The sequence below is a fragment of the Megalobrama amblycephala genome, linkage group LG9 (assembly GCF_018812025.1).
Source record: "Megalobrama amblycephala isolate DHTTF-2021 linkage group LG9, ASM1881202v1, whole genome shotgun sequence".
NCBI classification, from domain to species: Eukaryota; Metazoa; Chordata; class Actinopteri; order Cypriniformes; family Xenocyprididae; genus Megalobrama; species Megalobrama amblycephala.
In genome coordinates this window covers 7,142,918-7,159,038 of record NC_063052.1, presented here as the reverse complement: position 1 = coordinate 7,159,038, position 16,121 = coordinate 7,142,918, and the positions used below count along the sequence as shown (strand labels likewise).

At 33.9% G+C, this 16,121-nt stretch overlaps 2 protein-coding genes across 2 annotated transcripts in view; both read left to right on the top strand.

Annotated features, from left to right (window-relative positions):
- Window positions 1–130: 130 nt before the first annotated feature.
- Window positions 131–8,785, top strand: rp9 (RP9 pre-mRNA splicing factor). Its single transcript, XM_048201418.1, has 6 exons — window positions 131–418; window positions 556–586; window positions 894–1,023; window positions 3,457–3,548; window positions 4,731–4,792; window positions 7,609–8,785. Exons 1-6 carry the CDS (start codon window positions 270–272, stop codon window positions 7,802–7,804), a joined length of 660 nt encoding a protein of 219 aa, XP_048057375.1. The 5' UTR covers window positions 131–269; the 3' UTR covers window positions 7,805–8,785.
- A 4,023-nt stretch (window positions 8,786–12,808) lies between these two features.
- Window positions 12,809–16,121, top strand: part of elmo1 (engulfment and cell motility 1 (ced-12 homolog, C. elegans)) — a 100,917-nt gene continuing 97,604 nt past the window's right edge. The window contains exon 1 of the mRNA XM_048201413.1: window positions 12,809–12,930. The gene's annotated coding sequence lies outside the window, so the exon portion shown is untranslated. The remainder of the gene's footprint in view (window positions 12,931–16,121) is intronic.

Sequence of the window (16,121 nt, the reverse complement as noted above, 5' to 3'; positions counted from 1 at the left end):
AAATATGATTCTTAAATTAAATAATTTGTTTTAGATGTATTTGTGTATAACGAAGTTACTTTTTTTTTTTTTTTTTTTTAATCTGACGCAATGTAGTTTAGACCGCAGTGCACGTTTTAGGGCCTTTTATTTTGAAATTGAACTTTTACCCGGAAGTGGTCAAACACGCTGATATGTGCCTTTACAATCATCATTATACTGAAGAACTAACTTTTCGAATATAAGATGCGGTTAGAGATTTAGAAGATATTATCCCCAACGAATGTGCAATGTCAGATCGCAAACGAAGCCGAGAGCATCACGAGGACAGACACGAACGAAAGAAACACAAGGAGTCAAAACAAGATGACGACAAATACAAGAACCAAACCAGAAAACTGATTCAAGAGGTGCAGAAACTCAAGCATGTGGAGACTTTGTGAGTATTTGCATGATATCAGTTTGGTATTGCTAATGCTTTTGTATAGAGTTTTTATTATCTTAACTGCTGTAGTTTTTTTTTCTGTTGTACTTTTGTCTTGTATGTATTACTTTCTCTTTTCTTTTTCCTTTCAGCTATGAAAATCCTCCCCCTGGGTTCATCAAGGTTTGGCCATGGCTTGAAGTTGTTGCCATTAAATGCTACAGATTAATGATGAGCTAGTTGGGATACACTTTATTTTAAGGTGCCATTGTTGCATTGTTTTAGAGTTAGTTGCATACAGTTATGCATAATGTTCTGTTATTAGTACAGTAAGCAAACACCTGTAATATATGTAACAAGGACACTGTAAAATAAAGTGTTACCGCTAGTTGTTTTGGCCCTCTTACGATATGTCATCAGAGATCATGTAGGCATTAGAAATACGTTTTTGGGTGAGGATTTTGCAATACACGCAGAACTGCTTTTGCAGGAAGATGATTACAGACCAGAGGACTGTATTCCTGATGCCCCTGGTAATGAGGACGCCAGGAGCTTCTTGGCCCACGCTCCCACCAAAGGACTGTGGATGCCTCTGGGAAAAGAGGTGAAGGTCATGCAGTGTAAGCAAACTTTCAGATATGTTCACTTTGAACATTAAAAAGTAAAAGTGCGAATTTTTATCTCACGAATTTGACTTTTTTTTCTTTTTGTTTTAAATTGAGTTATTAAGTCAGAATTGCAAGATATAAACTCGCAATTGTGAGAAAAAAAAGTCATAATTGTGAGATAAAAAGTTGCAATTACCTTTTTTTAATTGCGAGTTTATATCTCCCAATTATGCCTTTTTTCTTCCAATTCCGAGTTTATATCTTCCAATTCTGAGAAAGAAAAGTCAGAATAAACAGAATTGCAGGAAATATGTCAGAATTTTGAGTTATAAACTTGCAATTGTGAGAAAAAAGTCAGAATTGTGAGTAATAACAGAATTGCAAAAAAAAAAAAAGTCAGATTTGCGAGATATAAACTCAGAATTGCGAGTTATAAACTCTAAATTGTGAAAAAATGAAGGTCATGCAGTGTAAGCAAACTTTCAGATATATTCACTTTGCTCTTAAAATAAAGAACTGTAATACTTCTTAGTTACAAAGAGTTTTTTGTGATCTAAATTGAACTTTGAATTGAATCGAGTTGGTGTGTCTTTAATGGAAGCTTGTTTCTGCTACGTAATAAAAAATATAAAAGGTAATTGCAACTTTTTGTCTCACAATTCTTACTTTTTTCCAAGTTTATAGCTCACAGACTTTTTTTTTCAGAATTGTGAAATATAGACTTGGAATTGGGGAAAACAATTAAGAATTATGAGATAAAAACTTGAAATTTTGGGGGAAAAAGTCAGAATTGTGAGACTTAAAGTCACAATTAAAAAGTAAAAAGTAAAAGTGCGACTTTTTATCTCACGAATTGTACTTTTTTTTTTTTTTTTTTTTTTTAATGTGAGTTAAGTCAGAATTGCAAGATATAAACTTGCAATTGTGAGAAAAAAAGTTATAATTGTGAGACAAAAAGTTGCAATTACCTTTTTTAATTGCGAGTTTATATCTCACAATTATGCCTTTTTTCTTCCAATTCTGAGAAAAAAGTCAGAATAAACTCAGAATTGCAGGAAATATGTCAGAATTTTGAGTTATAAACTTGAAATTGTGAGAAAAAAGTCAGAATTGTGAGTAATAACGGAATTGCAAAAAAAAAATCAGAATTGCAAGATATAAACTCTGAATTGTGAAAAAATGAAGGTCATGCAGTGTAAGCAAACTTTCAGATATGTTCACTTTGCTCTTAAAATAAAAAACTGTAATACTTCTTAGTTACAGTTTTTGTGATCTAAATTGAACTTCTGAATTGAATCGAGTTGGTGTGTCTTTTATGGAAGCTTCTTTCTGCTACGTAATAAAAAATAAAAAAGGTAATTGCGACTTTTGTCTCACAATTCTTACTTTTTTCCAAGTTTATAGCTCACAGACTTTTTTTTCTCAGAATTGTGAAATATAGACTTGGAATTGGGGAAAACAATTAAGAATTATGAGATAAAAACTTGAAATTTTGGGGGAAAAAAGTCAGAATTTGAGACAAAGTCACAATTAAAAAGTAAAAGTGCAACTTTTTATCTCACGAATTGTACTTTTTTTTTTCTTTTTTAAATTTTGAGTTAAGTCAGAATTGCAAGATATAAACTCGCAATTGTGAGGAAAAAAAGTCACAATTGTGAGATAAAAAGTCGCAATTACCTTTTTTAATTGTGAGTTTATATCTCACAATTATGCCTTTTTTCTTCCAATTCCAAGTTTATATCTTACAATTCTGAGAAAAAAAGTCAGAATAAACTCAGAATTGCAGGAAATATGTCAGAATTTTGAGTTATAAACTTGCAATTGTGAGAAAAAAAGATGTCAGAATTGTGAGTCATAAACTTGGAAATGCGAGAAAAATGTCAGAATTGTGAGTTATAACGGAATTGCGAAAAAATTACAGTCAGAATTGCGAGATAATCTCAGAATTGCGAGTTATAAACTCGGAATTGTGAAAAAATTGTCAGAATTGCGAGATGTAAATGTGCAGTTATAAACTCGGAATTGCGAGAAAATAGAATTGCAAGATAAAAACTTGCAATTGTGAGGAAAGAAAGTCAGAATAGTGAGATATAAACTCAGAATTATGAGATAAAAGTCAGAATTGCGGAATATAAACTCAGAATAGTGAGTTATAAACTCGCAATAGACTGGTGCAGGGATGACGTTAAAACCCTGAAGATTTTTTTTATTTTATTTTTTTTATTCTTTGGCGGAAACAAGCTTCCATTGTCTTTTGAATTGACTGGTCGTGTATAGAGGACATTTTTGTGCAGTATATGTTTATATAACATGAGTTTGTGCTGTTTATTATAGTTCTTTTTAATCGCAAATTGATGCCTGTAACTTTTAACGACAAATGATATTTTAGATTTGACATGTCGATGAAGGTCATTGACATAACATAAGTGCACAAACTGTGTGTAGGCTGGAGATGTAAGAGGTACGGCCACAGAACAGGAGACAGAGAATGTCCTTTCTTCATCAAAGGCAACCAGAAACTGGAGCAGTTCAGAGTAGTAAGTGACACACACGGCCTACTTTTACACTGGGATTTATTTAAAAGCATGTACAGTAACCTTAACTTAAAGCCTGATTTAAAAACTTTGGCCTTACATATACAGAGTTTGAACATTTTTAAATAACATTTTTTTAGAGATTGAGCCATGAAGTAGTAGATTTCTGATTATACAAAGTATTGATATATAATCAAGCTTTTTTGTTTAATCTCTCATGCCATGTAGTTTTTTTTACATTAAAGGGTTAGTTTACCCAATAATGAAAATGTAATTTATTACCCACCCTCATGTTGTTCCACACCCATAAGAGGCCTTCTGAAGTGAAGCAATGGGTTTTTGTAAGAAAAATATTCATGTTTAAAACTTTATAAACTATAATAACTAGCTTCTGGAAGACGACGGTAAGCATCAATTTATGGCGAAAGAGTAACCTCGGACCTGACACGATGTATTATTGATGAACACAGAAGTGCAGAGGATGGAGAAAAACAAAACACCAGTCACAAGTTAGAAGTCTAAAACAAGAATTTATAAAAAGAAATGTCAGAGGATTTTGATATAAGAGAAGAGGAGCTTGAGTTTGTTGCCCAGCCCTATTTGTTTGAACCGTGAGAGCCGTTTAAACTTTCAGTACTCCTACGTCATACATTGTGTCAGAGGTTACTCTTTGCCGTAAATCGATGCGTATGGGTGTCTGGCGGAAGCTAGTCATTATAGTTTATAAAGCTTTAAATAGGGATATATTTCTTACAAAAACCCAACCCTTCACTTCAGAAGGCCATATGGATTATTTTTATTATGGATGGATGCACTTTTTTTAGGCTTCAAAATCTTATGCCCCCTTCAATACTATTATAAAGCTTTGAAGAGTCAGGATATATTTTAATATAACTCCGATTGTGTTTGTCTGAAAGAAGATAGTCTTAGGATCGCTTGAGGGTGAGTAAATCATGGGATAATTTTCATTTTTGAGTGAACTATCCCTTTAAACTTTTATCTTTGTGTAATGTTGCATCCACGCCACTAGGTGTAAGTATAAGTCCATGACGACTGCCATATTGACAGCGCAACATATTAAAAAATTAACTATAACTGAAGCTAAAAAATATTTTACTTCCATTGCAAGTTAATTTTTTTTAATATGGTGAACCTGTTCATGTAATTTCTGTGATTCTTTCACAGGCACATGAGGATCCAATGTACGATATCATTCGAGAAAACAAACGCAATGAAAAAGAGACAAGGTACGTCAAGTTTTTTAAATATATGTTTTGGAAACCCAAATAAAAAAATGTCAGTCCATTTTTGCATTTAAATGACTTTCAAAAGCAATAAGGATAGACACAATTTACCTTATCATTACTCCAGTCTTCAGTGTCACATGATCCTTCAGAAATCATTCTAATATGCTGATTTGCTGCTCTAAAAAACGTTATTTTTGTGAAAACTGATACATTTTTTCACCCGGATTCTTTTGATGAAAGAACAGCATTTATTTGAAATAGAAATCTTTTGTAACATAACTGTCTTTACTTTTGATCTGCTTACTAAAAAAATCGTACTAACCCGTGTCTATGAGATAAAGAGCTTTTAATAATGTTCAGCCTCTGCTGGATCTGCTTATTAATAAAATATTTGGTGTGTTGAGGTCTCTCAGAGGCCAGTGTTGATGAATTGTGTCAGTTCGACAAAAGAACCCTGTTGCAGACGATTACGTAACTCTTTACTCCACTGTGATTATCTTCTGCTATGTGGTGACAAGAGCTCTTGCTACATGGGAGTAATTAGAAACCGTTATGTGGGATGTAAAGCCATTGTGGGCCGTTTTGACAGATTATTTTGCTTGTGCATTGCTGAGCTCCACATTTATGCCACAGAACTGTTACTAAACATTCCTTTGGGACTGGCAATTTGAATTTTTCAGCAGGATGTTGGAAAACAAGGAGTAGCTTGTTAAAAAAAAGTTGAAAGTCAGAAATCAGCCGCTTTAACATTGATGCAGGCTTCACAGCATGTAGTGAATGAAAGCAAAGCTAAAACGGGGTTGTACGGTTCCCAAGGATACACGCCTCTGTTAGAGGATGTGAACCCTCTGAACAGCAGTGATCTGATGAATTGTTAATAGTTTCAGGTCAGTGTGACACAGACTGTCAGAAGGTGCTTGTGTTTTCTGCTTCCTCCTATGTGGCCAAAAACAATAGCAATCAAATATAGTTAAAAATAGAGTTCTTGAAATGATCTAAATTGCTCCAACTGCTCAAAGGGAAAGTGTGTCATTTCTGTGCCACTAGTGCCACCAAAAGGAATCACATAGTTAATGACTGAAATGTATAAATAAGTATAAAAAATGTTTTCTGTTCATAAAAATTATAAATATAAAATTAAATATTATTTGTGTATATGTATATAAATATATTAAGTATTATTGATATAAATAATATTATATTTGTATTTAATATTTATACACACGTGTATATATGTTAAATATTATTTACAGCAATATTTAGAATGTATACACACATATATAAACATGCATATTTATAGATGTATATTAATTTATATTAAATATTATATATATGTTAGAAGTATTATGTGTATGATTATATATACATTTTTATAACATTTATAATATTTAATATACATATACACAAACACATGTATGTAAATTTATTATAAATGTTGTATATATTGTGTATATATGTGTGTGATATATATACACACATATACATACACACACAAACACAAATATATATATTTCACAAAGTAATTTATTCCTGTGATGGCAAAGCTGAATTTTCAGCATCATTACTCCAGTCTTCAGTGTCACATGATCCTTCAGAAATCATTCTAATATGCTGATCTGCTGCTCAAGAAACATTTAATGTGTACAATTGTACAAAATATTTGTGTACAATATATTTTTTTCAGGATTATTTGATGAATAGAAAGTTCAAAAGAACAGTGTTTATCTGAAATCTAATCTTTTGTAACATTATAAATGTCTTTACTGCCACTTTTGATTGATTTAATGCATCCTTGCTGAATAAAAGTATTAATTTCTTTAATTTCTTTTCAAAAAAATAAAAATAAAAATTCTTACTGACCCCAAACTTTTGAACGGTAGTGTATAATGCTACAGAAGCTTTGTATTTCAGATAAATGCTGTTCTTTTGAACTTTCTATTCATCAAGGAATCCTGAAAAAAAAATATTGTACACAAATATTTTGTACAATTGTACACATTAAATGTTTCTTGAGCAGCAAATCAGCATATTAGAATGATTTCTGAAGGATCATGTGACACTGAAGACTGGAGTAATGATGCTGAAAATTCAGCTTTGCCTTCACAGGAATAAATTACTTTGTCAAATATATTTAAATAGTACACAGTTATTTTAAATTGTAATAATATTTCACAATATTACTGTTTTTTACTGTATTTTTAATTAAATAAATGTAGCCTTGGTGAGCAGATGAAACTTCTTTTAAAAACATTAAAAATCTAAGTGGTTCCAAACATTTGGACTGTACTGTACATACACACAAACACACACACACACACACACACACACACACACACACACACACACACACATATATATATATATATATATATATATATATATATATATATATATATATATATATATATATATATATACACACACACATATTAACAATATTTTTAATAATATTTAATATACATGTATACGCTTACACACACACATATATGCATGTGTCTGTATATATGCATATACTGTAAATATTACATATAATGATAATAATAATGTGTAATATTTATATGCATATAAATATTACTTATTTTTATAATGAATATTATGTTTTAAATATTATTTATAAACCTAATTTAATTTTACGTTTGTAACGGCCTCTACTTGTTAATCTTTAATAGGACTGTTTTAAATGAGATGCATGTATTTTTTTCATGTTAAATGTTTTTATGAGATCCATTATCTATAGTTTGATTGCCTTTTTTGTCGATGCATTACAATAATGTGCATAGAAATGAATTTTGATGTGTCTTTTCTTCTCACTGTAGGATCGAGCAGTTGAAACAGCTGCTTCAAGACACCACCTCCGACTCTGACTCCACCTCGTCTTCTTCTGCCTCCTCTGATCACAACCGGAAGAAGAAGAAGAAGAAAAAGGAGAAGAGGAAGAAAGAAAAGAAGAAACACAAGAAGAAAAAGAAGAAGCACAAGGCCAAGGATAGTGATGACTCAGACTCAGACTGAAACAGGGGCCAGTGGTCTTGGTGTCTCAGTGTTCATGAATAGAATCCTATAAGGTCAGCAATAGTGTGTCAGCCCTATCAAATATACACAGGAGGCTTCCCATCAGTTCCCCAGGCCATCTTCAGATCTGCTTAATAATGCATGGATGCATTAAATCCCCTCTGTCGCATGGAATGCTTAGGAGATGTACATATATCCTATAGCTGTTCCTTAGCATGTTTGTTCTTTGGGCTTACTGGACTGAAGTTTGACGTGAACAGAGTTTCTGAATGTAGGTTGATTTACATTTTGAGAATGTGTCATTGTGAAAATAACTGACGAGAGCTTATGATACATGCCATCTGCTGTCGTGAAGTGACGTCTATAAATGTCATGCAAATAAATCAATGACTTTTCAGCATTTACAACTGCTTTTTATGTTAATCTGATATTTCCTAAACCATTTGAGCATTTACAGCATCTTGCAACTCAAATTACAAGTGTGAATTCACATTCACATCTATTTCCATCAAAGTGTTTGAGGCTTCTGCATCTGGATGTGGTTCGTAAGCGCAGCCAATTAGCACCTCTCGAATGGATGACAATGGTTTGCATGTCATTCACATCACCAGAGAGGCATATTGAGAGGGGAAAAGATGTTTTTCCTTTGATCTCGTCACTCGTCGCTGAAATCCGGAGTCCCGTGGTTGTCGTTGGAGTACATGTGCCATTTTGTATCAAGATAAATAGTGCATCACATCATCAAAGGAGCTTTTCATAATGCTGATTCAAGTAGAGACTATTTAAATGTGTACTTTCAAAAAAAGAAGAAAACAGTAATGAATTATTAGTAAATATTCATATTAATAATATAAACATCAAATCAACTTCAGTCAATGACTAACTATCAGGGCTTTATTTAATTTTCAGATGAAGTCATTAGTTTGCTCTCATCTTCAGAATGTGTTTGTACTGTTAATAAAAGCTGGTTTCTCATGTTTCCTTTTTAGTTCCTCTCTTTTCATTGTATCTCCCTTTGTTCAGATCTGGCCAGGGCTATTAGAAACGTGTGTATGTCACATGTTCCCTTTTTATTTGACAAACTGTGAATCTCACAAATGAGTTCCCCACTCAATGCTTTGTCGAATTGCTAAGTTTAAATAGATTTTAAATTTTGGTTTACTCTGACAAATCAAGTGGAATTTAAAATGTAAAGCTCAATTGTGACAGAAAATCCCAGCACAACAGTTCTGCCTAATTACAAATAAAATACAAATATATAAAAATGGTGTATATATGGTTTATGTAATTAGTAATTTTATTTTAATTGAGATATATATAACACCATTTACAATACAATAAATTACAAAACATTACATTATCACACACACCAATTACGTAAGGAATAACTGACGACGGGCCGTTGAATTCTTAGGTGGTAATGCGGCCTCGACCCATAGCGGAGCCGTTTCATCTCAGGTGTGCATTATTTTCTAAGAATTCAACGGCCCAGAGTCCATTATTCCGCTTATACTACGGTTACCACACATCAAGACACTGTTCTGATGTTGTATTTCAAGACATTTGTCAGGTTTTTGTCCTTAAAAAACTCTTGTGTGTGGGTCTAATTTCTTACGCATCTCATCCCAAGCCGCCGTTGCTAACGTCATTTCAAAACTAGTAACGGAGGTTTGAGTCTTGATAACAGAATAAAACAGTTGACACAGTTATTAATGCAGGTGAGAGAAAGAATAAGCATGTGTGAATTATGCTATCTGAGTCTGTGCTTCTCTCACGGCAGCAGTGTCTCTACTAATAGCGAAACTATACGTTTATCTACCTCAAGAACCGCACAGATATTACCTCACTGGTGAGTCGTGTAGCTATCTTTAAAGTTGCTAAACTATTTTAGTGATTAATTCGTCAGAGCAACCCTGACAAAACGTTTCTGTGCGAGTGTGTGTCCGTACGTTTGAAAGCGAGAGAGAGCGCTTTCAGGACACAATAAAACGTATTTTGTGGCAAAAACCATGACAATAATTTGTCTTTTTCATCCTATTATGTACTATATTTATTTGCTTGGTCGGTGTCGTTGTGGGTTTTGTTTCTTTTGCAGTTGTGGCCTGCTTTAGGACCTTTTGAAATAACTGAAATCATTTGGCGGAGTGATATGGAATTGCAATGCGGTCAAGACCTGCCTAGGACTACTTTAGCGGTCCTTCCCAGAAAATAATTGCACGCCTTAGAACGTTGGCCAACCAATCAGATTCGAGCATTCAACAGCCCTGTAGTATTAATTTATTTATTTATTTTGTGAATTTGGGACAAATATACATTTAAAGTATTGCATCAGAATCGTAGATCACAGAAAGTCCATCACTGCCGTTTTTGTGATGCATAGTATAGGTTTGGTTTTCAGCAGTTTCATTTCCTAAAGAACTAGAGTTGTTCATTATTTTACACAGTCCAAAAAAAGTATGTCAGAATTCAGAGAAGAACTGATGTAGAGATTGACCCATGATGTGCATCCAATTGTTTTTTTTAGAGACAAACTCAAGGTAACGTCACCTCTGTTGATGTGGATATAGACTGGATTTGGTTTACATAATATTTTACATCATGTGCGTTGCTTAACAGAATTCTAGACAATCTTTAAAGGCTTTTATAGAATTACATCCTCTCTCTAATCAGCAAAATGGAGTAGGTAAATGATGCCAGCATGGGATGGTTAATACATCACCTTGTGTGGGACAGATAATCTATTGCCTGTGTGTGTGGAGATTGTGAGGATGTTAAGATCTGATGGACAGATATTTACAAAATGCCAAATATGCCCTGAATACCAGGTATGCCCTGAAGATGGCCAGGCAATGATGTTCTGTTTTAATCTTATTATTTTATTCTTTCAGTAGATAAAGGCTTGCTGGCATTAATTTAAGGTTTTTAAAAATACTTATAAAAAAGGTCTTTTATTAAATGAAAATTATTAAAACCCATTGGTAACTGCAGATATTTAGATCTTAAAGGGTTAGTTCACCCAAAAATGAAATTTCTGTCATTAATTACTCATGTCGTTCTAAACCCGCAAAACCTTTGTTCATCTTCAGAACACAAATTAAGATATTTTTGATGAAATCCGAGAGGTTTTTTTTTCAAAAATCTCCCATAGCAAAGCAACATAATTACCACATTCAAGGTCTAGAGAAGTAGTAAAGAAATCTTTAAAATATTCCATGTGACGACAGTGGTTCAACCTTAAAGGATTAGTTCACTTTCAAATAAAATTTTCCTGATAATTTACTCACCCCCATGTCGTCCAAGATGTCCATGTCCTTTTTTCTTCAGTCGAAAAGAAATTAAGGTTTTTGATGAAAACATTCCAAGATTATTCTCCTTATAGTGGACTTCAGTTGGCCCCAAACAGTTGAAGGTCAAAATTACAGTTTCAGTGCAGCTTCAAAGGGCTTTAAACGATACCAGACGAGGAATAAGGGTCTTATCTAGCGAAACGATCGGTCATTTTCTAAAAAAAATAAAAAATTATATACGTTTTAACCATAGACGCTCATCTTGAACTAGTAGACGCTGCTAAGTGTATTACTGCCCTCCACAGGTCAAAGTTTGAACTAATTTGTCATATACAATATGCTAGTGCAAGTATAGTTCGAACTTTGACCTGAGGAGGGCAGTAATACACTCATCAGCGTCTACACTGCCGGAATTCTAACAGAGAAGAAGAAGAAGAGAGCTAGTTCAAGACGAGCATCTATTAAAACGAATAAATTTTTAAATTTTTTTTAGAAAATGACCGATCGTTTCTCTAGATAAGACCCTTATTCCTTGTCTGGTATCGTTTAAAGCCCTTTGAAGCTGCACTGAAACTGTAATTTTGACCTTCAACCATTTGGAGGCCATTGAAGTCCACTATAAGAAGAAAAATCCTGGAATGTTTTCATCAAAAACCTTGATTTCTTTTCGACTGAAGAAAGAAGGACATGAACATCTTGGATGACATGGGGGTGAATAAATTATCAGGAAAATTTTATTTGAAATTGAACTAATCCTTTAATGTTATGAAGTGATGAGAATACTTTTTGTGTGCAAAAACAAAGCAAAAATAACGACTTTATTCAACAAATTCTCTACCCTGTCCAACTCCTACGCAGTGAACGCAGTGCAGCGTTTCCGTGTTTACGTCCGAACGGCGGCTCAGTATCGGACGACTTCGTTTACAGTATTGGTCGACGCATGCGTGTGATGCTGACGCAGGAGCCGGCCAATTCGGGGTCGCCGTTCTGAGGTACGGAAACTCTGCAATGTGTCTTCAATGTAAACTTCATAGGATAATGACAGGGTAGAGAGGAAATTGTTGAATTGAGTCGTTATTTTTGCTTTGTTTTTGCGCACAAAAGTATTCTCGTCGCTTCATAACATTAGGGTTGAACCACTGTAGTCACATTGACTATTTTAACGATGACTTTACTACTTTTCTAGACCTTGAATGTGGTAATTTCGTTGCATTCAATGGGAGATTTAAAAAAAAAACCTCTCGGATTTCATCAAAAATATCTTAATTTGTGTTCTGAAGATGCGGGTTTGAAACGAAATGAGGGTGAGTACTTAATGACAGAAATTTCATTTTTGGGTGAACTAACCCTTTAAATGTATACTATTAACTGGTTTCTACCTTTCCTATGACATTCTGAACACCTTAAATATAGTAATGTTATTGTTCTTTTGCAAATATATAGGCCTAACAAATGTGTAACAGGGAAGCTTTTAGCTTTTTTATGGAAGTCATTATGTCTTGTTATACTATGCTCTTTAATCATGCCGGAAAATGTTTATATCAAGAAGCAAAAGCAAACATTACAACCGATAGCCTCCTATATCCACTAGACTAGACTGAGAAAGTACACTGATGCGCTTTTATCTGTCTATTGAATGATCAGGATTTACTGTGCTGTTATTGGTGCATGACTGAAACAGCGGAACCAATGAGCAGCCGGGAGGAGGAGGAAAGAGGAAGTGAAAACAACATCAGCACTATCTATCTAGTGCGCTAGAGAAAGGGAGGGAGCGCGCGACTGCAACAAACTCCCAAACATCAATCCCTGGAAGGAGGAAAAGTCGCCTCGCCGCTTCAGGTTAGTACGTTTTATTACGCATAGCCGATTTCCCTGATGATATTCTGTTATCGGCGCGATCACAGGCCACTTCGTGCTGTTTCATTCTTACTGGTTGAAGTTTAAGCGCTGTAGTGTGCAGTTGTAAGACAGTCGTGATTCGTGAATAGCCCCTCTATTGAGCGCGAGCAGACAGATCGCAGCGGGTGGAGAGTTTGACAGAGCTCAGTGCATCAATGACTCTGCTTTACTTCGTGCGTGTTTTATTCCACATACGCATTAAACATGGGGACTGTGAGGTCAAAAGAGTGTCTCGCACATCAGTGGTTGTATTTTTTCGATTGATACTGACTGTTTATGTCGAGAAAGGTGCATTAGAGAGTTCTGCACAATGACCTATTGTCTCTTTAGGAAAGACTAGAAATATAGAAAAGCAAACGCTTTAATGTTCTTTGAAACTTATCCTGCTCATTCCACGATTTTTTTAATTTAATGGAAAATCCTCGTAGACTTTGGAATAATAGTTTGCTTGGTTTTGTGTGGCACGCGACTGTGTGAGTGAAATAAATGTCCAGTTAAAGGGACAGATCACCCAATTCTGTCTTCTTTTACTCTGTGGCGTTATTATAAAGCACATTACTCGCACTCGTGTCGTTACAAACCCATATGACATTCTTTCTTTAGCTGAACACAAAAGGAGATGTGAGGCAGAGGGACATTCTCAGTCACCGTTTACTTACATTGTAGGGAAAAAGATGCAACGAAAGTGAATGGTGACTGAAGCTTGACAGTTTGTCGTTTGCTTAACATCTCCTTTTGTCTTCCATGGATGTGAGTAAACGATGACAGATTTTTTGTGTGTGTGAACTGTCCCTTTAAATCCTGAGATTAGTGCTGATAATCGATTATTTTTTACAATTAATGGAATTAATAAGACTAATTGAATTTTTTTTGCATCGAATGAAAACATGAAATTATCTTGTGTAAGGCTGTAAAATGTAAATGAATGAAAGAAAGTTATGTATGGCCTTTGTATTATTAAGATGACTCATACAAAAATTGATGGTTACAAAGAAAGCATGTCAAATGAAAACACTGGATGACAGCAATACACAAACATGGAAAAAACTGATTGAAATATGAAGCATTTTATTCATATAGTTCAGTTTTATGCATTTTTGATACTTTGTGCTCTCTTCAGCATTGCCAAGGTAAAATCATGCAGTAATATCAGAATTTAGTGATGCCCACATTTTGCTTCTGTAACTGTCAAACATTCATATAATATTTTGGTAACACTTTTCATTAGTTAGTTAACTACTTTAGTTAACATGAACTAAGAATAAACAATATCTATACAGCATTTATTAATCTTAGTTCATGTTAATTTCAACATTTCCTGATACATTATTAAATTTCAATTGTATTTGTTAATATTAGTTAATGCACTGTGAACTAACATGATGAACAAACAAAAACGACAATATTTTTTATTAACTAACATAAACAAAGATTAATAAATACTGTAACAAATGTATTGCTGATTGTTAGTTCATGTTAGTTAATACATTAACTAATGTTAATAAATGAGACCTTATTGTAAAGTGTTACCAATATTTCCATAATTATCTTCTTAAAATTAAAGTAGTACACAGAATCTTAATTCTGTGATTTCAGGATTCATTTTTTTATTCAGATTTTTTATATTATTGTAAATGATATTGCAAAGAGAATTTTTAAAACACTCTTAATATTGCCATGAATATAGCCATTGTTGCTAATATGGAATTTAAACGTGAATAAATAAATAAATTTGTACTAATTACTAAACATCTAATCATTGAATTAGTTGTTGCAGCCCTAAATGAGACTTTTGATCTACCAACAGTTCTGTACACCGATATATTGTATTTATATATTGTGGTTTATTCTGAAGAGCTGTGAAAAATTGAGGAAGAAATGACATCTGTAAGTAGTAGAGACTTCCATGCCCTCTGGGAAAGAAATAGTTCCTTCTTTTTCATTTGAAAAAGATCAGAAGCTCAAAGTCATCATCTTTTTCATGCATCTATTTCCTTGACTTTGTAGTTGAAGGTATTTCTGATGCATGCGGGCGGGTCTTGTGGAGTCCAGATGAGAATGTGTTTTGTTGTAGTGACAGTCTTTATCCTCATGTCGTTGAGTCACTTTTGTGTCTTGAGGCAAGTGTGAGCTCAGCGTCTTGCCCCATTGGTCCTTTAGATTGCATGCATGAGCTCTTGGTCTTCAAACGTAAGCACATCCAGTGTATGTTATGTGGCATGTTTTCTGGGTCAGAAATAATTGAGTCACATCACAACATTAAAGTCAAATGCATCTTTTTAGTTCACAATGCCCTCTGTTGGGTGCCACTGTGTAGATGTCATTTTTATACACCCTTAAATAAAAAGGTTCTTTATTGTTATTGATGGTTCCATGAAGATCCTTTAACCTCCATCGAACCTTTGCATTGCACAAAAGGTCCTTTACAGTGGAAAAAGTTTCTTTAGATTATTAAATTGTTCTTCACATTAAGAAAATAATGGTTCTTTTAAAAACCGTTCACTGAAATGCTGTAAAAAAAACCCTTTTGGAACCTTTATTTTTAGGAGTGTTGAGTAAGTGAGAAATAGGACAGCATTTTCAGTGAGTAGAGCCAAAGTCCCTTTAAGACAAGTCATTTCACCCGGTGGCCATCTTTGAAACCTCTCTCGGGCATTCAAGTGCAGCTCCTATCTCTTTGAATGGGGAAACATCAAATTCTCCAAAGCTGTTTGCCAAGCTTTCGATTAAATTTCATATTTGAAATCACCAATGAAATCTGACAACAGCAGCCTCATAAATTTTGTTTCTAAATGCTTGAATCATGACAAAAAACGATATTTAGCTTGGATCAAAGTCCTAAATGCGCATCTCTTGTGCCTCATTTCAGAGGCGCGTGTCTGACTGTTTCTATCCGGTTGTTAAGTCTGACGTCACGCGGCAGCGCTTCCGGGTCCTAACGCTCTATCTCATACCACAAGAAAACAACAAATGGTGCTAATATACACGATGTGGTGTAATACTACAAAAAATATATAATTACAACCTTTATCTCCATATCAAAATTCCAGATGGCCAGACAATGATTCATCTTTTATAAATCATTAAAATATTAATATCTGTGACGCTGTGAGCACGGAGACTGTTGTGTA

Bases quoted from the DNA above. Each gene is read 5' to 3' on its own strand.
- rp9 (XM_048201418.1), top strand. From the start codon at position 270: ATGTCAGATCGCAAACGAAGCCGAGAGCATCACGAGGACAGACACGAA. The intron at 587-893 runs GTTTGGCCATGG...CTGCTTTTGCAG, and splicing joins CTCCCCCTGGGTTCATCAAG to GAAGATGATTACAGACCAGA. The intron at 1,024-3,456 runs GTAAGCAAACTT...AACTGTGTGTAG, and splicing joins AGAGGTGAAGGTCATGCAGT to GCTGGAGATGTAAGAGGTAC.